General features: G+C 42.0%; 2 protein-coding genes across 9 annotated transcripts in view; one reads left to right on the top strand and one right to left on the bottom strand.

The window, feature by feature from the left end:
- DNAJC2 (DnaJ heat shock protein family (Hsp40) member C2) overlaps positions 1-17,008 on the top strand; it is a 20,151-nt gene extending 3,143 nt beyond the window's left edge. For 2 of the 7 annotated variants that reach the window (XM_046932250.1, NM_001199325.2), the window contains exons 2-17: positions 917-1,107; positions 1,633-1,708; positions 3,427-3,525; positions 5,728-5,869; positions 7,091-7,171; positions 7,899-7,964; positions 9,603-9,694; positions 9,792-9,913; positions 10,533-10,682; positions 10,963-11,051; positions 11,138-11,207; positions 12,512-12,696; positions 13,946-14,046; positions 14,915-15,022; positions 15,655-15,809; positions 16,890-17,008. In XM_046932250.1, coding sequence (XP_046788206.1) covers positions 1,075-1,107; positions 1,633-1,708; positions 3,427-3,525; positions 5,728-5,869; positions 7,091-7,171; positions 7,899-7,964; positions 9,603-9,694; positions 9,792-9,913; positions 10,533-10,682; positions 10,963-11,051; positions 11,138-11,207; positions 12,512-12,696; positions 13,946-14,046; positions 14,915-15,022; positions 15,655-15,809; positions 16,890-16,964 — 1,644 coding nt within the window. In that variant the 5' untranslated portion in view covers positions 917-1,074 and the 3' untranslated portion in view covers positions 16,965-17,008. Of the gene's footprint in view, positions 1-161; positions 253-916; positions 1,108-1,632; positions 1,709-3,426; positions 3,526-5,727; positions 5,870-7,090; positions 7,172-7,898; positions 7,965-9,602; positions 9,695-9,791; positions 9,914-10,532; positions 10,683-10,962; positions 11,052-11,137; positions 11,208-12,511; positions 12,697-13,945; positions 14,047-14,914; positions 15,023-15,654; positions 15,810-16,889 lie in introns of those variants that run through there. The other 5 variants (XM_046932213.1, XM_046932232.1, XM_046932368.1 and 2 more) reach the window with 5 other exon arrangements.
- On the bottom strand, positions 16,944-25,886 carry PMPCB (peptidase, mitochondrial processing subunit beta). Of its 2 annotated transcripts, none has more exons than NM_001199472.2 (13): positions 25,773-25,874; positions 23,563-23,703; positions 23,143-23,229; positions 22,589-22,718; positions 22,003-22,201; positions 21,258-21,337; positions 20,634-20,746; positions 19,897-20,040; positions 19,180-19,340; positions 17,795-17,880; positions 17,627-17,715; positions 17,352-17,427; positions 16,944-17,256 (listed from the first exon to the last, which is right to left on the bottom strand). In NM_001199472.2, the coding sequence occupies exons 1-13, from the start codon at positions 25,860-25,862 to the stop codon at positions 17,192-17,194; spliced, it is 1,461 nt and encodes a 486-aa protein (NP_001186401.2). In that variant the 5' UTR covers positions 25,863-25,874; the 3' UTR covers positions 16,944-17,191. The 2 variants fall into 2 exon arrangements, with proteins under 2 accessions (NP_001186401.2, XP_015131213.2); XM_015275727.4 differs by having other exon boundaries at positions 17,053-17,256; positions 19,180-19,343; positions 25,773-25,886.

The following is a 25,886-nucleotide window of genomic DNA, read 5'->3' as shown; positions in this document are numbered from 1 at the left end:
AGCGCAGAAGTTGGGGTTTAGGACCGAACCGGGGAGGATTCGTCTGCCGATTGCAAACTCGTCGCTCGGGGCTTTCCTCGGGGTTTGTGCGGAGGCAGTGCGGCAGCAACAGGTGTGGCCTCGGGGGAGGGAGCGGCAGCCGTGCCTGAGAGAGCCGAGCTGCGTAACGGCTGCGCTGTTCTGACGGAAGGCGCTGCTCAGGGTTCGGGAACGCGGTGAGGTCTGCGGAAGGGAGCGCCTGGTGCGTGTGTGGTGGGTTCCTGCGATCGTTAGAGCTTGTACGGCTAACTGGGCGGTCTGTGTCCAGGCCTGGGGCTCCCAGCGCGGGAGGATGTTGGAGCGGGTGCAGAGGAGGGCCGTGGGATGCTCAGAGGGCTGCAGCACCTGTCCTGTGAAGACAGGCTGAGGGAGCTGGGGTTGTTCGTGTGGAGAAGGCTCTGAAGACCTCCTCCAGCCTTCCCTTGTGCGATCTTAGAAGCAGGAGGGGAAAAAAAAACTTTTTACATGGATAGATAGTGTTAGGACGAGGGGGAAGTGTGTAAAACTAAGAGGGGAGATTGGGGATAGAGGTTAAGGGGAAATTTTTCACGGAGTGGGTGGTGAGGCACTGACGCAGTCTGCCAGTGAAGCTGTGGATCCCGCAGCCCTGGAGGTGTTCAGGCCGGGTTGGATGGGGCCCTGGGCAGCCTGAGCTGTACCTGGTGTAGTGCCTGATGCAGTGGGTACCAACCCTACCTGCAGCAAGGGGGTTGGGACTCGATGATCTCTGAGTTCCCTTCCAACCCAAGCCGCTCTATGATTCTGTAACTTGGCAATCTGCAGTGCTGTGTTATGTAGTACTTTGATGGTACTTTAACAACAACGACAAAAAAGTAAACCACAGAAGGTGAAGTTGCTTTTGTGTTTTTGCTTATAGCATCAGTGCTCTGTCAAGTGGAACCTGTGGGAAGATGGTTTGAAGCATTTATTAAGAGGAGAAACATAAATGTTTCTGCCTCTTTCCAGGAGCTAGAAGATGAGAAGGAACTTTCTGAAGAATCAGGAGATGAGGAATTGCAACTTGAAGAATTTCCTATGCTCAAAACCCTTGATCCCAAGGACTGGAAGGTATTCTGTTGGCAGAGGCAGTGTTGTTGTGTTGTGTTGTGTTGTTTTGTTCTGTTTTGTTTTGTTGGAGATCTCCTGACAAATTTACCTGCCATTCCCAGCTGCTAGTGACCTGCTTACCCCAGTCTGAATCTCTCTGTGTCTGTCAGCATTAGACTAGACTGGTTTTGTGTTTTCCATGCGTAATCAGTTGATGGCAAAATCAAGTCCAGATGGGGTGGGGACATAGTCTTCTGTATTCTGGAGTTTTGTTAGTGGCCTTAGTATTAGCACAATAATTCAATCAAACTTTCTAGGATCCGATCCAATACTTAAATACTATTTGGGTTGAGGTATCAGAGATTCTATAGCGACCTCTAAAAAAATTGTTCCTATGGGCTTTTTCAAATGTTTACTGTGAGAGAGAAGAATCCTGCCTTTTGCTTTAAAGATGTGCTCTATTAAAGATGTTGCTTTACATGTGTTGTGGCTTCTTAGATCACATATGTCAGTGTTTACTAGAGCTCTTTGTTCTTTGTTCCTCAGAATCAAGACCATTATGCAGTTCTTGGGCTAGGAAATATACGATACAGGGCTACTCAGAAACAAATCAAAGCAGCTCGTAAGTATTTTTCCCCATAAGCATACTCTTCTTTCAGAAGTACAGCTCTGTTTTCTGCATACAAATACAAATATGTCATGAAGAAGATTTTTTTTTTTACTATTTTCACTGGCCTGCTCTTTGATTCCACTTGCTTACCAGCCTGTAATTTCACCTCACAGTTCTGAAATCCACAGGCCCAAAGCGAGTGAAATGGAAAATTCCACCGAGTTCACATCTTGTTTTCTTATCTCAAGATTTTTGATTAAAAACAAACAAACCACAACAACAAAAAACAAGCAGACAAACAAATCCCAACACAGGCTGTAACTCTATATTTCTGCATTTTGGAGTCTGCAGCCAGGCTCAGGGAAAGGTAGAGAAGTATGTCTGGCTCTGCCCTGCCTGTTTGGACAAATTGTTACCTTCAAGCCCCCTTACAGTTGTTAACTGCCATGTTAATGCTACTGAATGTTTAAGAAGTATAGGTACTGCTGTTATCTTCCCAAGTGGTAGGCTCAGGGTTTCGTGGGAATGGAGTGGTAATTCTTAAATTTTCATATATTTAAATATTGTACTAATGGTAACTCAGAGCTCTGAGAAATTCAGTTGTGCTCTTCTTTGGTCATTTTGCTGTGTAGAGGAAAGTGTAGAGTTCCTGTTGCTGAGTGCCAGGGATATTATCAAGTCATTAAGGATGTATTCCTGTGAGTTTGCATTCCCTTGGCGTTTCAGATAAGTGAACAGTAGAACTTGGGAGTGCAGTGTGCTGCTTAGTGATATCGTGGGCCTGTGTCTCAAATCATGAAATGTGAAGGTTCACAAGAGCACTTAGGTTATCAAGGCTATTTTATGAGACTTAGACACCAAGAGACATTGTGTCAGGCTTCAGACCTTTTATTTCTAGAAAGCAATGCAACTAAGAGCTGACTGCAAATATTTGTTTGAAGGTTGAAGTTGACTGCTAAGTTCTCTGAAATAATCCAACGGCTTTGTGAATTGATCGTGCAAACAGTTACATAAAAAAGCTGTTTCTGTATGAGTAGAATTGCTGTCCTCAGTTAAACCACAGGGGAAGATTAAGTTACTGGCAAGTGAGTGGAAGGGTTCGTTTGGACTCACTTGACTGAGCTAAGGCAACGTGCCAGCCTGTCGCCTACCAGCAGAGCCATGGCGAGCAACTGTGTGGTCACTGAGAGCACGTAAATAGAAATCATTTTTCACTTACAGCTTGGTTACATTACGTTATGTTTGGAAGTGGCTTGGCCAGCACACTTAGCAAGCTACTGACTTGTACAGAAAATGATGTTGCAGTTGGTACATGGTCATATGTTGGAGTTCTTAGTAGTGCCACTGTGGGTCCTGTGTTAGTACTGCATAGAGCAACACCTGGCCTCACTAATGTTCTTGAGCAAGAACTGGGGCATCTCTCTCTCTCTCCTAATGACTGTAGAGCTCTATGGCAACTTTGATAACAACTTCAGATGACATTCTGAAGATAACCGTAAGTTATCTCTTAGGATTTAAGGCCTGAGTAGAGAACTTGACCAGAAGGACATGTGTGTGTGTATGCTTAGCTTTATCCATGTGTATGTGCAGCAGCCTTCACAGGCTTGTGGCTGTACTTTACTTCCAGAACCTAATTAGAGAAATGATAACTTGAATTATTATATTATTTCTTGCAAATTACAAAGTGTTTGTGATGAAACATTTCTAAATGTTATGCATCTGCTTGCTAGATAAATCCATGGTTTTGAAGCATCATCCAGACAAACGAAAAGCTGCAGGGGAGCAAATAGGAGAAGGTGATAATGATTATTTTACGTGCATAACTAAAGGTAAGTCATTGACCTCTCTTACTAGATTTGTCTCTGTGGCTACTTTTAAAGAACTGTACAAAGCCAAATAAGTTCTCTTCTGTTCTGGCAAACTTCTTTATCCAGCAGCCATCACCTAAGTGTAACTTCTCTTTGGGTGGAGGCAGTATGGAAATACAGCTGACTGACCTTTGCCACTTGGTGACGATGCAAAGGTTATTATGAACTCTTACAACAGTGTATGCAAGGGTGAACCACTAGAGGTTGCCACACGCCCAGAATAAATGAAACACTGTAAAATAATTCCTGCAAGACACCAACAGCAGTAGAAAAAGTCAGAAATCTAATACTTTTACTCTGCCAACAGAGTATCTGTTGATTTCATCTGGGATATCAGTTTCCTCAGATGCTTTTGCCCACGGATGACCTAGTGTACTGAATGACATTTCACTCCTGCCTGCAGTGACCTAGAATGCTACTGCTGGCTAATGGCAGAAACTTTGAGATTAGTTTAGGTAAAACCAGACTTATGCTTCTAGAAGGGCTTTTACTTTTAAGCAAATGTTTTCAATCATCAGTAAGGTCAGGGTAGGGGAGAGTGTGGAATCTGTGTCTTCTAATCCTTCTTCTAAGTGATTTGTTCTTGTTTGTTACAATGTTAGGAAGTGCTACATTAGAAAAGCTAATGATGTTTACAGTCTAATATAGAGCTGTACTAAAACTTTTCAAAAATAAACAACAATTGTGTTGTTTGGGCTAGAGCAAAGAAGGGGACAGGCTCTTTAGCAGGATCTGTTGTGACAGGACAAGGGGAAATCATTCCAAACTAAAAGAGAGGAGATTTAGACTGGATACAAGGTGGAAGTTTTTTTTTCCAGTAAGGGTGATGAAGCACGGGAACAGATTGCCCAGAGAGGTGGTGGGTGCCCTGCCCTGGAGGCATTCAAGATCAGACTGGACAGAGCTGTGAGCAACCTGATCTAGCTGTAGGTATCCCCGTTCATTGCAGTGGGGTTGGGCTAGACGACTCTTAAAGGTCCCTTCCAACTCAGACAATTCTATGAATTGACTGAAAACAGACTTTTTGAGATTATGTTAACAAATATGAGAATAATTGTGACTTTGTTTCAATTTGAAACAGGAAAAAAAAAATCCTAATATCTGAAAATTAGTAGGGAAACCTCTTTGCCACCTGTTCTAATTACTTACTGGCCTGTATTCAACTGTTGGGAAAACCAACTTCAAATGGAAATTAAGATCTTCAGGCAATATAGAATTGCATACAAAGTTCTGCTGCTGTCTAGTTAGCCCAAGGAACATTTTGTCCATTTGTTCAGTGTTTTTGCAAATTGGCAGATGTTTGAGATACAGCATATTCCTGAACTCAGCTACAGGTGGTACTAGGGAAATGGTCTGAGGGTTGTTGAAGCTCCCATCTTGTAATGCAGAAGACAACTGATGTCATTTAGAGTACTGGCAGAGGCAGTCCCTTTCCCTGGGGGCAAGGGAAGGTTGGCACGCAGCAGTTTATTGTTGTTTCCTTGCATTCATTCCTTCCTCAGTTTACAGAACCACAAAGCATCATGGTCTCCAGCTTATCACTTGCAAGATATGACCTTCACAGTGTGGCGTTCTCTCTCCAGGGAAGCAGTCAGAGAAGCCCACTAATAATTGCAATATGAATTTGATTTCCTTGAATTTATACTCCTAATGAAAAATAATAGGTATTGTAGATCTGACAGACAAATTCCATGCTTCCTTGGGGGAAAAAAAAAACAAAACAGAGTTTACTGGAGCTGCACAGTGTGATTTCCAGGTTATAAAGTTGTAATGTGCTGTTCCCCAACTGCAGGGCTTAGAAGACTGTTAATTTGTCTGCAAGGATTTGGTGCAAGATAAAAGCCAGAAGATGTCACTGATAGCTTGGGCATGACAACTGAATTGACTGCTCTCTGATTTTTTTTAATGTAATCTGTTACATTTTAATAGTTAAATATGTTGTTTTTCGTAGACGTTTTCTTCTTGCTTAGTTAAACAGGAATTGCCAGCAATATGAGTTGAGGTGCAACCAAAATAATTAAATTTCAGGCTGTACAGAATGATAAATCAAACACAAATCTGGGTGCTCCTCTTTAAACGTGTAGAGCCTTTTCTGTTAGCATTCCCACTTTGCCAGGAGTACTCATTTCAGTCTCACGTTTGATGTCTGGTAACTTTTTTCAGCTTATGAGATACTGTCTGACCCTGTGAAACGACGGGCATTCAACAGCATAGATCCTACTTTTGATAACTCTGTACCTTCCAAAAGTGAAGCAAAAGAAAACTTCTTTGAAGTTTTTTCACCAGTTTTTGAAAGAAATGCCAGGTAAGCCATGTCCTACTGCTTGTGCTGTGCTGCAGAGTCGGTATTTGCAAACTCTTTTGGCATTTCACCTACTACACACAATCTTTAAGAGATGCTGGGAATTGTGTTAATCTGATGAGAAGCACAATACAATTCAAACAGAGCATTCTCAATGATTTCTTTTTAAAATAATCTCCACTGCCACACCAGTGACTGAGTTTTGACCCATGAGATGTTCTTAAAAAAGAGAAGACTGTTCTCAGTTCCATACTGCTTACTGTCCTGTTTGTACAACACTTTGCTTCATCTTAAAGTAATTTACTATGCCAAGTGCATGTATGCTACTTACTAAAAATTCCTTTTTCTTATGATATTCTTATGAGGGTGAGACATTAACTGTAGTTATGTTCACAGTTTAGCTGGTTAGAAGAGAAGATACATGTAACTGCCAATATTTGGTGATCTTCTTGTAAGGTGTATGTCTTTTCCTGCATTTGATCCATGCTTGCCAATTAACTTTGTATTAAGGCTGTCATGAGTCTAAATTCAGTTTATTTCACTTTTTTTTTTTTTTTTTAATATGAAAAGGTGTTTTATTGTGTGAGGCACATTACAGTGCATTCTGAATGATCTACTGCTTATTTTAGGTAGATTTATTGAGTGTTATAGTAAGTAATCCAGAGATCCAGACCTGGTTTTGTGGCTGTCAGATGAGTTGTTCCCTTCTCTGTTGGGATATGGATGCCCTGTCATGGAATAACAAACTGTAGAGCCTATGAAATAGTTCCCTCTTTGTAGGAAAGAAATTGAATGGAGGCAGAGTAGGCATTATTCTCGTACTCTGTTAGAAAAGATGGGAAAGTTGCTATAGCTTACCACGGAGCTGAGTTACTCACAGAGCATCTTTTGTTCACTTTCTGTAAACCCTTCTACCAGGAGGATGAGTGTGGAGAATTGAGGCCCTGTTACTAGTGTTTGTAGCTTGTGCTCCATCAGATCTGCTTGTATTTGTGCCGAACCTGGGAAGCAGGAGGTTGCTTTTCTGGGAGAGCTCCCCAAAAAAGGCACAATCTGGAGGATATTTAGAGCAGACAGTCATGTTTTCTTCCTCTTTCCTCATGGTCCATTTGTGTGGTAGGAGGGAAACTTAGTTTTGACATTTTGGTTTGTACTTAACACATGCCATTTTCTGAAATAAGATTGCATATATATTACTTCCTGAACATTTTGATTTATTTTCAGGTGGTCGAATAAGAAAAATGTTCCTAAACTTGGGGATGTGAACTCTTCATTTGAAGAGGTAGACGCATTCTATTCATTTTGGTAAGTTAGATGATGACCTCAGCTGCTCTTCACAGTATTAAACGTGTGCAATATAAAGGGTTTGCAGACCTGTTTGTATGTAGATTGTTGCCCTACGGTCTGTTCTGGCTGTGTAAGATCATGAAATTGCTTCACAGCTGTTTGGTGCCTTCCACAAACCATGCTAGATTTATTCTAGCTAGAACATCTGCATTGTACATTTACAGGTGCAGAGGGATTTTGGACAGTGCTTGGCCAGAATGGCTGTGAACTGAGCTGTCCCACACAGTAGGAGGAGGGTTTTGTTTTGCTTGTGCTTTCAGTAGAGGTGTCCAGTAGGTATTTAAGTTCCCCTATTTAAATAGGGTCTGACTAGTCCGAGAAAGTCACAGAGCTTATGGCTTGACTCATCTGCTAAATATGGATGCCTACATAAAGATTAAATGATTTCTCTCTTAACACTGCTGTACATCTCCACTATCCATACTGGGAACTCAGACAATGCACTGTGAAGTCAGTGGTTCTGCAGAGATAGGAATTATTAGTTTCAATAGCATTGACTTAACACAGTGGCATCACTGTAGGTGCAGTATAATTATAAATTATACCTTATAAATTGTATAAGCTGGTAGGTACTTACAAATACCTACCAGAAAACCTAATATCAAAGAACATCATTTATTTCGAATAGTTTTCCTGCTTTCTTCTATTTTTTCATTAATTCTTGTTATTTTTGTACTTAATTTAGGTATAATTTTGATTCCTGGAGAGAGTTTTCTTATTTAGATGAAGAAGAAAAAGAAAAAGCAGAATGGTATGTAAGTAAAAAGAAATTTGGTAGGAGATTGAGAGACTAATGGCAAGTTGGAAAACCTTGCTGTGTTAAGACTATAAAACAGAGGAGGAAAGGCTGCTGAGCTGAGATGGAGTTCTACTCTCCCAGCTCAGTAGTCAGCTGTGGACTTGAACTGGGCTGTGGGCTTTTGGGTTTGGTTTTGTTCTGTTTTTTCAGTTGTGAGATTTAATAGTTTTTGGGGTGTTTCTAAGGTACTTTGAATTTGTTTTGACTGGGGGAAAAAAAGAGTTTAAAAGCTCCGTGTTCATTGAAGTCCAGGCTTGTTGTTCTTAACCTGCCCAAAAGGTTGAACCAGACCCAAAACAGAGTAGATGAGTAAGCAGACATTGTTTCTTTCTCCAGCTTTGTGTTAAACTATGCTGACAAACAGTGCTTTCTGGAATATAGAAGAATTATTGTTAATGGCTTGATACTAATAAAAATTGCATACTTCTTGGTATAGTGATAGTAGCTGAGTTACCCAGACCATATTGCTGCTGGAAAATACATTCTAATTCTATTCTTGTAAACACAGAACATTTGAATTAAAATAAAGCACTGAATCATTTAGTCTGACCTGTATTTCACAGGACATAACCTTTCACTCAGTCACTCCTGTATCTCCATAATTACATAAACCTCCTGTTCCAAGTCTGAACAGAAACCAGTTTTGTAGTTAGCTGCAGCAGTTAGCCAGCTCTGTGTCTAACACTGGTGCCATACTTAGGCTCTAGCTGGACATTTGTTTCTCTTATGCCTTTTTCTGCACTTAGTTTGTTTTTTCTTTCTGGACTCAGTGTTCTCTTCTCCTGTGAAGGTTCTGTGAAGGTGCTGTAATCAGTTCTATATCAGTTGTATTTTTGATAAATTATTTTCTAGACTTCTTATTGGAAAGCTCTTGAATTATTTGCATAGCCCTGTATTGTACTTAACTCCAGTCATTCAGTGTCTGCTTTAAAAATGTTTAGACCAACAATTCATAGCATGCTATACTTAAGAGAAGCACGTTTTGGCTTCCTGTTCTTCTTTTCGTGATTCTTGTCATCCTTTCTTGGCAAAGGTTATGTCACACGTCTGTTCTAATCCTTCAGTCTGTTATTGACTCCCCTTCTCTTATGGAGATTGTTTCCTTTGTTCCAAAGGATATTTATCTGCATTTGGTTGTATAGATGAGTAATTCATGGAAAGAGTTAGTTCTGTACGCACACGTTTACTTGACACAGCCTATTTTCTGTGAAATGGTGATAATTGGCATTAATTACACCACTGTCCTTTAATTAAACTATATGCTAGCATTTCAGTTGTTTTGCTTGGGCTTAATGTTAGGTCAGCAAATGGATTGTATTTTGGAAACAGAGTCCACGATGCCGTTCCCTGTAATGAAAGGTGAGACGCTTGTTTTGTCAGGTGTTCAGCAGGTTTGTTTGCTTGTTTCAACACTGAGCACTTGGGACACCATCTTGGAGCCTGGAAGTTCTCTTTTTGAAGTTTATTGTTGAAGTATTCACAGAAGAGCATCCGTGTGGGGAAACTGGGATTGTTTGTTGCTGAATTTCTGACTGTTACAGATGCTGCGTTGTGTATCAATGCTGAACTAACTACATTCTCCCTTTGCAGTCGAGATGAAAGGAGATGGATTGAAAAACAGAATAGGGCTGCCAGAGCACTGAGAAAAAAAGAGGAGATGAACAGAATTAGGATACTTGTTGGTGAGCATACAAACTGCTCTTGTAAAAGAGATTTGTTAACTAACAGCAGAAAAGCCCTGTTTTTCTTTTGTACACTATGTGTCCTTTCCTCTACCAGACAATGCATATAGCTGTGATCCCAGGATAAAAAAATTTAAGGAGGAAGAAAAGGCAAAGAAAGAAGCAGAGAAGAAAGCAAAAGTAGAAGCAAAACGAAAAGAACAAGAGGCAAAAGAAAAAGTAAGTTAACCACTTGGTTTATGTTGTTGAAAAAGCGTGGTTCATTCACACCTGACCTAGAGCCTTCGGCTTCTAGATGTGTCAGAAAGTTACTGTTAAAGTTATATTGGGCTTTACAGATGCATTGTCCTTGATCCCAGTGTAATGGGCAGTACAAGGCTGACAGCCTTTTGAGAAAGAGCTGAAAATAAGGAGCGTGGATCTGAAATGAAAAACTTACAGAGTTGGGTTTTGTTATTGCATACATTCCCTCTGGCTTAAAGGCAGTCACTAACTTCTGTGACCTGCCTTCCTCTAACGTAAAGCGAGCAGCTCTATCCACTTTATGGGTATGGCCAGTGAGTGGTTGCTTGGTGTGAAACACTTTGAGGTAATATTACCTACTTGATTAATACTAACAGCTTGGAAAATATGTTTCTGGAAACAGTATCCAGAATGAAAGGCTTGGGAAATGTAGGGTACTAAAAAGTACTTTCAAAGACAGTGCTGAAGTATTGCTATGCTCCAAAATATGGACACAGCAGATTTTAATATTGAATGACCTTATAACAGTATGACTTTGCTTTGTGTATTTTTTTGTGTGTTTGTTTTGTGTTGTTTTTTTTTCTTTTGATTGCAGCAAAGACAAGCAGAATTAGAAGCAGCACGGTTAGCAAAAGAAAAAGAGGAGGAAGAAGTTAGGCAACAAGCATTAGTAGCAAAGAAGGAAAAAGAGATACAGAAAAAAGCAATCAAGAAGGAAAGACAAAAATTGAGAACAACGTGCAAGGTACTTCAGTGTTACCGTAGTGAAATACAGGTTATGTGAGTGAAATTATTATGCTTGCTTAGATCAGACACTTGTTCTTGTGGTCAGAGATGGGTATGGAAAGTGGGTTTGCTAAACAGCAAAATGCTGAAGTGCATACTTACCATGCAGTTTTGAGTAAGGCTGACCGAATAGGCCCAAGCACAGCAGTGGCTGAAGAATGCTGTGTGTTAAGATTTTGTCTGAAGGGACAGGACAATAAAGTTCAAGAACTTTGCAGAACATGTATTTCTGCTTCCAGAACTGGAATTACTTTTCTGATAATGAGGCAGATTGTGTTAAAATGATGGAGGAGGTGGAAAAGCTTTGTGATCGTCTTGAGCTAGCAAGGTAAGCTTTCTTGCTCCCTGTTCCTGCTCGTATTGATATCCACCTTTCTACTAGCAATGCGTTGTAACTTAATCGTTTATTTTCAGTCTGCAGTGCTTGAATGAAGCACTTACATCCACAACAAGAGAAGGAGGAAAGGCAGCTGTAGTAAAACAGGTAATTATATATCTCCTAGGAGGAGAAGGAAAGCAATCTCAACCAATTCTTTTACAAAAGAAAAATCCTGCCTCTACTACCCATGACCTGGGGCTGGATCCACAGAAGGATTTACATGCTATATACACATGGAAAGGCCAGTGGGTTGGATGCCAAAGTATAGGAAAAGCAAGACACTTATGCTCAAGGTTCATGAACCTCCACAAGGATTTGCTTCAATTTGTCAGGAAAGCAAATCCATTTGGAGTAACAAGGCTGAGCCCATGTCTTGCAGAGAGAATAAGATGCTTTCTCTCATCCACTTTCGAGTGATGTCTGTGAACTTCATTTCCTGATGGAGAAGATCATCTGCCCCCATCCCAGGGTTAGATTTACTCATCAGGCAACTGAAATTAAGATTCAAATCCCTCTTGCACTGCATATGATTTATTCTGATTTCCCAGTCTCCAGGAGAGTGTTCCAAAATAGGATATTGACCTTTCTGTCCCTCTGTTAAAGCTGTTCTACTTCTGCTTTAATAAAAATTATCTAAGGTAGTTTTTCTTTTGTCGGGAAGACTTAATTAAGAGATGGTGGGCGTCCTTCCAACAGGTGCAAGTGTGCATCGTTTTAATGTCATCAGGACCATACTGTACATCCTGTTATCTACTCAGAAGGAGATATGTGAATGGTATTTAACTGCTGTCTAAAGATGCGATTACAGTTCACAAAGATGTGTGACAGATAAATTCAGTTCTGCTTGCCAACAAACTGTACATATGGCCACCTAAGCCTGAGTAAACGCTGAATAGCTGAGGTCTGTGTTGTTGCAATTAATGCTAATTTAGCTAGCCTATTAAAGCTTTCACTTGAACTATAATCGTAATAATTGAGAATTTCTGGCCTCACCAGGGTTAGGTAGCAGGGTTACGTAGTTTTACTGGAAGCTTTGGGAGTTACTGTACTCAGAATGGATGTCGGACTGTCCCCACTAGCCAGTTCAGGTTCTTAATCCTTCTGTGGATCTGTCTCCTGGTGTCAGATGTTAGTGTGGATATTCCCATTATATTCAGAAACCTTGCCTTAATCCTTGTGTTTCTTAGTGAACTTGGGATGGACTTCTACTGTAGCTGCTAATCTGGGATGACTACATTTGTGCACACAATGGAGGGAAATAATGCTGAATCAGATGAGCTCTGTTTCTTCATGCATCATGGGCAGAACAGAAACTAAGCAAAATTCAAGGCTCAAAGCAATCCCAGAGCAGGGGGTTTGTAGCAACCTTTTTTCCTTGAAAATAAAAATGCTCATTTACAACTCCTCAGATAGAAGAAATAAATGAACAAATAAGGCGAGAGAAAGAAGAGGCTGAGGCTCGTATGCGCCAAGCAACAAAGAGTTCAGAGAAGTCAACGACAGGTGGTGGAGGTGGGAGCAAAAACTGGCCAGAAGATGATTTACAGTTATTAATTAAAGCAGTGAACCTCTTCCCAGCAGGGACTAATTCAAGGTACTTCTTTGTTTTGGTGTTGAAAGCTAACCAATAGTTTTAAGTAAATAACAAGTATAATACAGCTTACGTTCAGACCATCTTAAATGTGTCAGTAGGACTCTTTAAATTTCCTTGACTGTTGAACAGCCTCTGGTTTCTCTTCTGTTAATACTGCACTGTACATGTGTCTGGAATTACTTCTGGCCCTATTTGTTTCACTCAACTGGGCCTCAGTCCATCAGCAAGATTGTGCTCTGCTGTATGTTTGCATAGGGCTCATGACAGGCGCCACTCATTAAAGCTCAGAACAAAACTGGAACGGTGGCTGTGATCCAGCTGGGTGGGAACACAAGTGTGTAAGCTACTTGCAGTAGTTCCACAATGAATGTGTTGCTGTTTCTCTTCTACGTGTTAGAAGGAAAACATATAGAAAGAGCTGAGTACCTCTTCTCTCTTTGGGAGTGAGCTGGGAAAAAAGGAAAGGCTGGGAGTGAAGGAAAGCAGCACTGGTGATCAGCTTCCTCATGCTTTAAATCCTGATCTTTCCCAGGATTGAAATACCTTCTTTCACTTAGAATTCACAGACTTGAAGCCTCTATTACCACATTTGAATGCCTACTTTAAACCAAAGAACAAACAAACCCAAGCCTTCATACTTATGGTAGTGATAGGTATGGCACCAGTATTTGTTTCTGCACCGCATATCAGCAGTCAGGAACAGCAAGAGCATAGGCCTTGATCTGTGACACTCCTGTCTGATCAGGTGCACATCTTCCCTCCATTTTCTAAGATGCACTATGGATAAGTCTGGGGCTGGGGTTGTTCCAGCTCTCTCCTGCTGAATCTCCTTTATCTGGTGTTTAGGCCCTCTTTTGAGGGGCATTGGAAAAAGTGTTAATAACATCCCTGCCGTTTCAGTGCCGGTGCAGTATTTGATATTGGAGTTGTTTAGGGAATTCAGGTAAGCAACAGCTGAGCAGTCTCAAGGACTATCGTTCTACACTTCCACACCTACGTTCTACCCCCATTCCTCTTATGTCTGAGAAGCCGAGAACCTCACACAAGCTGACTGAATTCATAACAGAAACATGGTATTTAGTGACTAAAAACTTTCCAAGTTACTGAGAGTTTTCATGTGTTTAAGTACTAATAAGTTTAACTTAGGAGTCAGTATATGTTCAGCTGCGTGCAGAAGCTTGATTGTAGTTTGTACAAAGATAAGCAACTATATTATGTGCTGTTTTTCCCCTTTCTGTCCTTGCTTTAGGTGGGAAGTTATTGCAAACTACATGAACTTGCACTCTACCACTGGAATAAAACGAACAGCAAAAGATGTCATCAATAAAGCAAAGAGCCTCCAGAAGCTTGGTAACTGTATTTGCTTATTTTTGTACTAAGATGGTCTGCATTTTTCTGTACAGCTCAGTCTTCTTCAAACAGCACAATGTGTCTGTTGGGAGAAAATGCTCTATATATCCCAAAAAGAAATGTAGTTCAGGTGGAAAACTTAGAGGAGCATTTCTGTGACTCAGTATTTCCGTCCTAATAGCTATCACATTAAGTCTTTACGTCATGAGTGAATCCCTGAAATTCTTTTAATCTAACTCGATGCACCTTTAAATGTCTAGGCCATATTTCTATACTTTGAGTGAGAGGAACTGTCCACCCAACTGTGGGATTCAGCCCCAGTCAGCTAAATTAACATAGCTTTTGTAGTAAATGGAGCCTAGAGAGCTGGGATACTGAGAAAAGGCTCTGGATTATGTTCTCAAGGAAAAGCAAAATGTGCTACTACAGAAAGAAAGAAAGAGCATTAAAGTTGTTTCTCTGTACCACGTATCTGTCCAAGGAGGCTGGAGACTGCCTGTGTCCCTGACTGGCCCTGTGACACACGTAGTCTGGGTGAGGCAGGAGATGTGTGCTGCAGTCCTTACACAGGACAGTCCCTTTCAGTCTCACTGAAGCAGCACATTCAGGCTTAAGTTTATGTGGAGGAGGTGTTTATTTCAGCAGTATGAAGTGAAATAGGAGTTGGAGGGCGTGATGCTTTGAGCAAAATGTATTGAACCCTGAACTGTATTTTTATCTACCAACCTCTTTGCCATCGTTGTAAAAGAGGCATGAACTGGGGCTTCTATTTTTCTCCTATTCTGTGCCTGTTAAGATATCTGCTACAATGTTTTTATTATTATAGCTGGCTTCTGTTTTGTTGCAATAACTATTCTGTTTCTCATAGACCCTCATCAAAAAGATGATATCAACAAGAAAGCATTTGACAAATTTAAAAAGGAACATGGTGTGGTGCCTCAGATGGACACTGCTGCCCCCTCAGAACGATTTGAAGGTAAAGGTGAAAAGGGAGCCCTTCTTGCAGAGCTGTCTCCTCTGTGCATCTTAAGAAGAAAGTAATCTATAACTTAAGACTTGCTTACAAAGGAACTTCAGTAAGAAGGTGTTGCAAGCTCGGTTACTTGATCTATTTGATAATTTCTCATACGCTTAATACAAATCAAGGTTAACTAAACAGTGACAGTTTGAAATGCTTCTTTGTGAGGCAGCAGATTAAATCTGATTTCTGATTAAATCTGAGGTCATCTGCTCCTCATTTTCAGGAAACAGTAGGCATGAGGGGATGTCTTCAAATATAGGATTATCCTACAGCTAAGCTTTGGTTTCCTGCTAAAGCCCAAACACCTCACATCAAACCTTCCAGGGTCTTGCAACACACTCTTCCCTTACTGAAAAACAAAAGGAAAAGCAACATCGCTGCCCTACGGATGTGATTTCACAGCACAGCTATGGTTATCTAACACCTGCTTACCTAATACATCCCAAAGATTCTGTGCTGTATTCAAAGCTCACACGTGCCACTTGGCCAGTACTGTAAGGATTTAAAATCTATGATTTTTTTAATGATATTATGCTTATCTCAAAAGTTTACTAAACTTTTTTTGCCACTTTTGCATTTGAAAACAGGATCACCTTTAGATTCATCCCCTTGGACTACGGAAGAACAAAAACTTTTAGAACAAGCATTGAAGACTTACCCAGTAAATACTCCTGAAAGGTGGGAGAAAATAGCAGCAGCTGTCCCAGGCCGGTCAAAAAAAGACTGCATGAAGCGATATAAGGTAAGGTTTTCTTACCCTGTAATCTAGGTCTCATTAGAATCTATTGTGTTTCCTGTTGCCCTTCCTCCCAGGCACAGTACCTGACAACAGCAAGCTAGCACAAAATGGAGCTATAGAGAGAATCATCTTTTTTGTTATTTGGCCCCAGAAGAGCAGTAAGGACTGGGCTTTCTTTCCCTGAAAGTAGTGAAGGTGGGAGCTGGGAAGAAGAGTTTGCTTATTGAAACTTGTCTTAAATGTGACGGCAAGTTATTAGAGATTGTGAAGTCCTATCCATAGCCCCCTTTGTATTTCATGTTATACTACAAGATAAGTGGATGAGTATTGACCTTCAACACCACGTCAGTATTAATTGGTTTCTTTCTAGGATAAATTGTGTTACAATATTAAACTGTCCAGATTGCTTGCTATCATAGAATGGCCTGGGTTGAAAAGGACCACAATGATCATTGAGTTTCAACCCCTCTGCTATGTGCAGGGTCACCAACCACCAGACCAGGCTGCCCAGAGCCACATCCAGCCTGGCCTTGAATGCCTCCAGGGATGGGGCATCCACAGCCTCCTTGGGCAACCTGTTCCAGTGTGTCACCACCCTCTGGGTGAAAAAACTTCCTCCTAATATCCAACCTAAACCTCTCCTGTCTCAGTTTAAGACCATTCCCCCTTGTCCTATCACTATCCACCCTCATAAACAACCATTCCCCCTCCTGTTTATACGCTCCCTTCAAGTATTGGAAGGCTGCAATGAGGTCTCCCTGGAGCCTTCTCCAAGCTAAACAAGCCCAGTTCCCTCAACCCTTCCTCATAGGAGAGGTGCTCCAGCCCTCTGATCATCTTAGTAGCCCTCCTCTAGACCCTCTCCAAGCGTTCTACCTCCTTCCTGTACTGGGGGCCCCAGGCCTGGACACAGTACTCCAGATAGGGCCTCACAAGAGCTGAGTAGAGTGGGATAATTCACCTCCCTCTCCCTGCTGGCCACCCCTTTTTTAATGCAGCCCTAGCAGTGTTTCAGGCTGCCTGCATAGTTAAGTTTTACATTTCAATAAGTTGTGTGTTGTTTTTTTTTCCCCAACTCTGCAGGAACTCGTGGAAATGGTCAAGGCAAAGAAAGCTGCTCAAGAACAAGTGATGAATGCTACTAAAGTCAAGAAATGACTTTTACTGACAATCTTTGTTTTATAATAAAAATGCAAATAGTATATATTCTTTTCATTACTTCCTTAAGTACACAAACACACAGGACTACAGTTGGTGTTTGAATTTTAATCTTGTCAGACGCATTTCTCCCAGCTCAGAAGCTATAAGACGGAGATAGTGGTATCCTCTTTACTTTATTCTTTTTTCCTTTTGAAGCTCAACCATACTGAAAGTTCTGTCATCCGCTACTCACGAAGCCAATACATCCCACTGCAGATCTTGTTATACTCTGGCAGTTGTTCAATTGGACCTGGAATTGAAAGAAAGCTGACCGTGAGACAACACATTCTAAACTGTTAAGGAAAGCTGTATAGGGGGTTACAAGAGGGGAACTTGGCACCATACCCAGGGCAGCAACTGCAGGATGCTTATCATAGATGTACTTCGTGCAAACTTCTCTAATAGTCTGGGCATCAATAGCCTAAAATAATCAGAGAGACATCTGTATTACCAACCCTGTCCAAAAAGTTATTAACAGCCCAGAGGAATAGGCAGCAGGACAGTTAAAACTTGGTGATAGAAACAGTTTAACCTCTGTACTGTTACTTCCTATAACAATTAAGAAACTTAATTAATTAGTAGGGGCCTAATTAAAAATTTACAACAGGGCTGCCACTTACTTCAATTCTTGCCTCAAGTTCTGGAATTGGAATTCTGCGCTTATAACACAGCATTTGTCTTCCAATGTCTTCACAGATTGGGGTGGAGCCTAAAGCAGGAGAAAATAAGCTTCAGTTATCAGCATACAAGTGCAGGAAGGAAAAAAAAAAAAGCTCTGTAAGTCTCACCATCAAGTTGTAGCAGCATATTTGTCTTCAGAAGATTTTTTGCTCGGGCTACTTCATTTTCTGTGACGCTTGTACAAAGTCTGATCCTGAAAAATGGTTCAGATCCAAAAGCATTACTTAAAGCTGACCTGCGGCACGCAAGAGGGCTGTGCGCCCCTTTACTGCGGGCAATCTACCCAAGCACATCTTTTCTATAGGCACTGCTGATAAGAGTACTTGATATGAAAACAAGGCACAGGATATGCAGAAGCAGCATGATAAAAGTAGGGGAGGTTTTGGAAGCATCCCAATATTCAGCCTACGATCGAGTTTTTCCCCTTAGATGAGCTGTGTTTCCTTTTATTAAGTGAATGTTTTGAACCACTTGTGGTCCATACTTGCCAGTTTGAGAATGGCTGCTGGTAAGCTACCAAGAGCCAAGCAATTAGAGGTAATTAGCCCAGAAGGCAATCCATTACTTCCTGGCTCTTGCTAAGATAGCAAACTGTGTCACTACATCACACTGCATAGAGAAGACTTTATTAGAAGGACAGAAGGATGCAGTGCTCTTAACCCATTACTCTAGCACAAGAAGGGCTCACAGCTTCTCTGGTGTTACGCTGCAGCATACAGACAGCTAAAGCAGTGATGTTTTTACCCACCAGCTATTTACAGAGATCCCAGAATCATGGTCTATAAGTGCTACACGATGGAAAAAAAAAACTCGTTTCCTTTCAAGTTCACCCACTGTAAGTCCTTAAATAATGTATCTATCTCTAATTACATCTTCAGTTCAAGCATTAGAATTGCACCTATGAGCATGTTTTCAATTTAGATATAAGGTTTTAGATTAATTAAATTATCTATAGTCCCAGCTTTCAAGATTCCATGCATCCACAAACAGCCCAGCTACTTTACACATCGCTCTCCTATGTACTTCCCTAACACTTGCTGTGTCTTCAAGCAACTGCAGAATCACGAACTATAACAGTATTTAAAGGTAACTGTACATTCATTACGCTCATTCATTATGCTGAATATTTACTCTTTCAGTTGCCAAACATGCAGTTCATGGCACTGCATGCTGGCTTAGCAGCATTCTAAAAAGTCTGACGTATTTTCATAACTGCTGTCACATGAAAGTCAAAAAAATCAGAGCCGTATCTTCCTTGTAAAAGCAGTGCTGTTCACACTTATTCTTCTAGGGGAGGAAAACACACCTAAACCCAAAAGCATTCATTCAAAGTATAAGTGCCAGAAACGCTGCTGGGACCGTGCATCTCATGTGCCAAAGTTCAGAACCAGATACAGTTGTTTTTCCCAGGCAAGCCTCAGCAAAGAAATAGAAATATTCTCTTCAGAGAATTCCTGGTTTTTTTAATATATTTAGACAGTTGTTTGCTTACCATTCTCTCTGAACAAAATGCACCATGTCCTGTACAGTCGATGGCTCACAGACCATATAGAGTCCCCACAGCCCTGTGTCAGTGTAGCAGGTGTTGAAGGACTGGAAACTATGACACAGGTTACCATGGCAGGCAATCTGAGCAAGTTTACTGGATAAATTCTGCTGAGGCAACAGAAAACGCATTTCATGAACTTTCTGAAGGCCTTTTATATTGTCATTTCAACCATGACAGAACATGCAGTGGTATCAGAAGGTCCAGCAGAAGCTACATAGTCCAATAGCAGCTCTTCATCGCCAGTTTCTTCCCGTGCCATGCATTTAACCTCACACTTTCAAATAACAGCCCAGATTTTAAGCCAAAATCCTAAAGCTACGCAGGTTCAAGAAAGGGACAGCTGGCAATACCCGCACGTTCTGATAACGTCTAAGTATGAACCATTCTGCTTCCCACGGGGACTGGCAGACCTCAAGTCACCACTGTTTTAGTGATCTAGAACCACTTCCTAAGATTTTCATAGATCCTGGGGAACAAATTCTCTCAGACTTCCATCTGGGTTTCCCTTATCCTGCTTTAATGAAAGACCTTCAGAAACAATATCATAAAGTAACAGTAATACCATCAGATATGCTCAAGTCCACCTGCGCTGGCAGAACCCTGTGAGGCAATTCTCACCAGGCTCGCTATAAGCAGCAGGGTGCTTGCAGGTTCACTTACCACTCCTCCTCCGAAGGAACGATCCCAGTTACCTATCAGAGTGTTTGCTACCATAAGGGGAATGGTATCTGGGTCAGACCAGCCAGCTGCTTCTACAGCGATGGCGATGTGCGCCAGGGGCATCTTGTCATCTCTTATACGGATCTGTGGGAGCACATGAAAGCAGATGTAGTACAACCTGCACGTGGTAATGTATGTGAGAAGTTAAGCATTAGGAGACAGACATCTCCACTGCACCAGCATCACAAAGCAGGCACAAAGAACCAAAAATTAAAGCGTACAAAGTTACATTTAACATCAGCCTTAACTACTTGCACTGTGGACATTTTGTAGCACTTTGCCATGTACACACAGAGGGCACTACAGATTGTTTTATGAGAAAGAGCAGGAAGGAAAGAGAAGGACTTTTCAGTATCCGAACACAGTTGGGAACGTAACACAGATGCCTCCGTTCTTTGCCATATGCCCAACAAGTGGAAATGTTCCAACAGTGAAGGCAAGGGAATAAAAGGAAAGCAGCAGCAGGAATAGGGGAGGTATTCTTCCAGGAACTGAAGGGGCAGAGAAAGCAGTGGAAGCAAGGCTTGCCAAAAAGAAGTTGGTAAGTAAGTGCTGCTCTGGACACTACGTACTCCTGTCACTGTCACTGTGGGCAAAACAACTGAGCTCTCATCTGCATGTGTGAGTTGTGCTCCAAGTGGATAAAGGGCAGCTCAAAAAGCCACCGAACAGCTTACCTCACTGCCTGTGAAGCTGCACGGTGGTAGGGGTGGCAGTCCTCCTTCTGGAGCAGACGGCAAGTTACCGAAATGGCATTTTGCCAGGTCAAGGAGCTCGTCATGACAGACCCCTGAACAAAGGTTTTTTCATACACTTCACAATGCTGCTCTGTAAACAGTTCGTTTCAATTGCTATACCAAGCAGTAAGGTGCCCCCTTCTAATGCCACACTTTCACATTGCTCACAGCACTGTTACTCGGCATAAAATCACGACCGTATTCCAAATCAAACTGTCTGCTCTCAATTTCAAGCCTAAACATATTTTCTCCCTTTTTTTTCTACTCCTTTTCCGCAATGACCTCCTCCTCCTAAACCCTTCTTTTCAAGCTCACGTGGGACGATGGCCTCACCCTCCAATTCAGTTCTACTTATTGATTTAAGAATGTTTCTGGAATTTTACTGAGGGAAAAAGGAAACTGAAATTGAAAGGCTACAGGGACACAACTGAACAGGCAGGGCTAACAATGAGCATCTGGGACCTACTGAACAATGGGCAATTCATCGTGTTGTTCCCACAAACCTAAAAGACCATGGTTTTAAGCACAGTTTCACGTGATGCAGGGTGAGTAACTCATACCAACCTCCAGCAGCAGCCAGGACTATTCTGGGTCCCTTGTAATGTGTTGTTATGTACTCCACCAAGTCATTACGGTTTATGGATCTGCAACAGTCAAGAAATCATCACTACCATGTCAGTAAAGTTTATGACAAGATGAAGAAACAGAAGTACAGAATTATAGTATCAAAATAATTATAAGCTCTGTCAGCGTACAGAGCAAAAAGCTACAATAAGGGCAACTTCCTAAAAAGGAAGTAGGAGCTTCACACATTTTGTCTTTCTGAGTTCTTACAGCTTTCTGATAAGGAATAAGAATTACAACTCTACTCCATGTTGATCTCAGGTGGATCCAGGATCCACCAACGATCTCATGTCAGTTTCAAGATAGCACATTTGGTGATCTCCTCATCTGCACTGCTGTAAACAAGTGCAGAGAAGAGCAGTGTAAACACGGGTTTATTTACAACACGCCTAATGCCTGACCGATGGCAAAAAGGAGCACTTCCAATTGTGCACCAGTTATGTTTTGAACAAATAACAAAAATAATGGCATATAATGAAGATATGCAGCAGACACGTGAAGTTCACGTACACTTTTATGACTGCATAAAGGGGCAATAGGGAAGTTCTTACAATTACATCCAGTGCAACTTTGTGTACCTTCCAAGGCCAACGTTTAAACTAAAGTAATTCCCTGCATTTTCACAGGAATCTTAAATATAGAGAAGTTACCCCCCAATTGAAGATAACCACAAACTTGGACATACTTGATGTTTTCAGTGGGTCCTAAAATTGTCCTTCCGAGGGCAGTTTTCTGATAGGCAGTGGCGTGAAGGTAATCAAAGACAACTTCCTGTAAATTGGTTTCAACCTCTTGCATCTCTCGGAGTATAACTCCTCGCTCACGCTCAATCTCTGCTTCTCCCAGGGTGCTGTTCTGGATTATGTCAGCAAGGATTTCCACAGCTAATTGAAAACAGAGATGGGGATAGAAATTGAATTTTCAGACTACCAGAAAAACGTGGTTCCAAAAGTAAAACTCAACCCAAAGTTGGGGACGGCCCAACATTCACTACTAAGATCTGCAGTTTGGAACTTCAAATGTTTTAAAAACGTACAAGTTCAAAAGGCACTTCTGAGGGCAAGTTTGGCAGAAATGCTTCTAGTACCAACAGTGCTTCTGCCACAACCCTTCCCAAACCTGCACTCCCACATTCCTATAAGTTTAAGAAAGTACTTTTTGCCCAAGAAAGAAGGGGTTGTCAGGCAGCAAAAGCATCGTTCTCATGCTTCACCAGGAGCTGGATAAGTGTTTTGTTCTTTGCTGCTTTTCAGCATAATAAAAGCAGTTACCTCTTGGTAAATCTTTTGAAAAAGCCTTTGCATAATACACTGTTTGTTCCCTTGATGTATAGGCATTCAGATGAGCTCCCATGTTCTCAATCTCCAGTTCAAGGTCTAACTGAGATCTCTTTTTTGTACCCTGAAACAAAACAATAAGGAAGTCAAACTAAACCTTTGAATCCACTCGCTGACTATTAATACAGCAAAAGTCAAGGTCAAGAGAGAGAGTCTTCTGAAATGAATACTGGCACATTAATCTCTCCAATATTTAGGCAGATCTACATTCTACTATGCTCACAAGTTAAAATAAAAAGCTGGATTGTGTGTCTTCTAAGATCATTTTAAAAAGTTAAAAGCAAGTTAAAAGTAGACCTGGTACAAATCTATAGTTCTGTATCAGCTACACAGGATGAAAAATTTGGCTTTGCTTTCTAATTGGGACCAAAATCCAATCCCCTTGATTTGTAAACTGTATTTAGACAATTCTAGATTGCTATCACTGATCTCTAAAGGTGATTAACTTAGAAGTTTGTTGTAAATCTTAAGCCAATGTTCATACTCACCTTGAAAGCCATATGCTCAAGAAAGTGAGCAGTTCCATTGTTCTTCTCATTTTCATACCGGCTTCCAGCATCAATCCAAAGTCCAACCTCAATGGGGAAAAAAGAAAACAAATAATAACTTTATCAATCAATAATGCAACTTTGCTGTTTTTCCTGTACGAACTACACTTAAGATTTTTAAGACCTACTTTTAAATGGCTTTTTCTTTAAGTGAACCAGGATTTCAAGAAAAAGAAAAAAGATCTTCACAAAATTCTAATCACAAAACACTTGCAAAAGCCTTATGAGTCCTATTTCCCTGCTCATTTTAAGAACAATTGCTAATAAACATTTATAGACTCCAAAAAAGTTCTATAAAGAAGAAGTTATGAAAACATGTACAAAGTTATGAAAAAATCATCCCCTTCACAGGTCACCTACTGTGCATGTTGAAAGTCCAGAGTCTTCAGAAGCCACCTGCAAGCCATTCTCCAGAGGACTCACACGAGTCTCAGGAACATTTAAGACTACTTCTGTTGCTGCCTGGACAGCTCTGAATCTGCCTTTTCCCACATGTACACACTGTAAGAAAAAGACATCTGTCATACTTAGATTGTAAGTTATACTACAGATTCATTTCAGTTGGAAGGGATCCTTAAAGGCCATCTAAACCAACTCCTCTGCAATGAGCAGGGACACCTACAGCTAGATCAGGTGCTCAGAGCATCATCCAGCCTGATCTTGAGTACCTGCAAGGACAGGGCATCCACCACCTCTCTGGGCAACCTGTACCAGTGCCTCACCACCCTTACTGTAAAAAAACTGCATCTTTACATCCAGTCTAAATCTCCCTTTTAGTTTGAAACCATTTCCTCTAGTCCTACCACCACAGACCCTGCTAAAAGAGTCTGTCCCTTTCTTTCTTACAGCCCCTCTTTAGATACTGAAAGGCTGCTCTCAGGTCTCCCAGAGCATTCTCTTCTGCAGGCTGAACAGCTCCAGCTCTCAGACTGTCCTCATTGGGGAGATGTTCCAACTCTGCAATCATTTTTATGATCCTCCTCCTGACTCCAACAGGTCCATTTCTCTCCCATACTGAGGGCTCTAGTCCTATCCTATCCTAGAATGCTCTTCCTAAAATGTATTCCTGAACTTAAATGTAAGCTCATGGCTCCTTCTTTAAAACGTGCATTTAAAAAAATACTTTTCTCTCAGTTATTTGTCAATACATCACACAGGAATACATTAACCAATTCAGAAGAAAACAAACCAACATCACAGAACGTCCCAAGTTGGAAGAGACCCACAAGCATCATTGAGTCCAACTCCTTGCTCCAGACAAGGCCACCCAAAAAAACAATCAGCCCATATGTCTGAGAGTGTTGTCCAGATGCTTCTTGAGTTCTGGCAAGCTCTGTGCCTTAACCACTGCCCCATTGAGCCTGCTCCAGTGCCCAGCTACCCTCTAGTAAAGAACATTTTCCTGATACCCACTTGAACATCTCCTTTCGCAGCTTCATGCCGTTCCCTTGGGTCCTGTTGCTGTCACCAGAGAGCAGAGATCAGTGCTGCCCCTCCGCTCTCCTCACGAGGAAGCTCCCCTCCCATTCTCCGGGCTGAACAAACCAAGGGATTTCAAATACTCCTCATCCATTTTAAGACAACTAAAATGAAGTAGACTGCACCTGTTCCCCTCCAACTAAATGTTCTGCCAGAAAGCCACCATCAGCCAAACACCCTGAGTGCCACGCTTGTTTCCCAGGTCTGATAATAAGAGCCTGCAGGAAACTGAATACGTCCTTCAGCACTTGAACTCCTCTTGAGTATTTGTTTTCTAAAGTGAAGGGAGATTCTATGGGCCTATGTCTAACACTGCAATTCACAGTCATCTGCTGTTCAGAATAAAGCCAGATATTGAACCTGCCACCTTGTAGTTAAAGTACATTAATCCAGAAGAAGAGAAAAAGTTATAAGAAAAACTTTATTGCACTTTTTCAACATTAAGGAGTCACAGAATGTCTTGGGTTGGAAGGGACCTCAAAGCCCACCCATTCCCACCCCCTGCCGTGGGCTGGCTGCCCCCCACCAGCTCAGGCTGCCCAGGGCCCCTTCCAACCCAGCGCCTCCACGGATGAGGCACCACAGCTCTATGGGCAGCTGTGCCAGGGCCTCACCACCCTCTGAATAAAAAGTTTCCTCCTTACATCTGATCAAGATCTCCCCTTTTTTGATTTTAAAACGTATCGCTGTCTGCCCTTGCAAGACAAGGAAGTACTGGAAGGCCGTAATGAGGTCTTTCCAGAGCCTTTTTCTTCTCCAGAAGGAAGAAACCGAGCTCTTGTTTGGTTTTGTTTTCTCAGCTGGGTCTCAAAACCCTCCTGGGATGCACAGCAATCGCACAACCCTTCCCGACAACCGCCGCCCCCCTGGAGGCACGCAGCAGCGCGCTCACACACCTCCCGCCCAGCCCCGCGGCGCGCCGCCGTCCCAGCGCCTCAGCCCCCAGGCTACGACTACAACTCCCAGCGTGCACCGCGACAAGCGGCCTACAGCCCCCTGCCCCCATTGCGGCAGCCCGAGCAGCGCAGAGAGCCGTTGAAGCACCGGTGCCATCCGGAACTCCCCCCCTCTACCCCCGCTCCGCCGCCTACCCGGTTCCCCGAGCCGGACGGCCGAACGAGGCGAGCGCACCAGGGCAGGAAGAGCCGCCGCGCCGCTAAGCGCCCGGTAGACGCCGCCATCTTCGCCAGCGGATAGGCGGGGCT

The sequence above is a fragment of the Gallus gallus genome, chromosome 1, assembly GCF_016699485.2.
Source record: "Gallus gallus isolate bGalGal1 chromosome 1, bGalGal1.mat.broiler.GRCg7b, whole genome shotgun sequence".
NCBI lineage: Eukaryota > Metazoa > Chordata > Aves > Galliformes > Phasianidae > Gallus > Gallus gallus.
The sequence above is the reverse complement of the archived record's forward strand: the minus strand, read 5'-3'. Positions and strand labels throughout refer to the sequence as shown.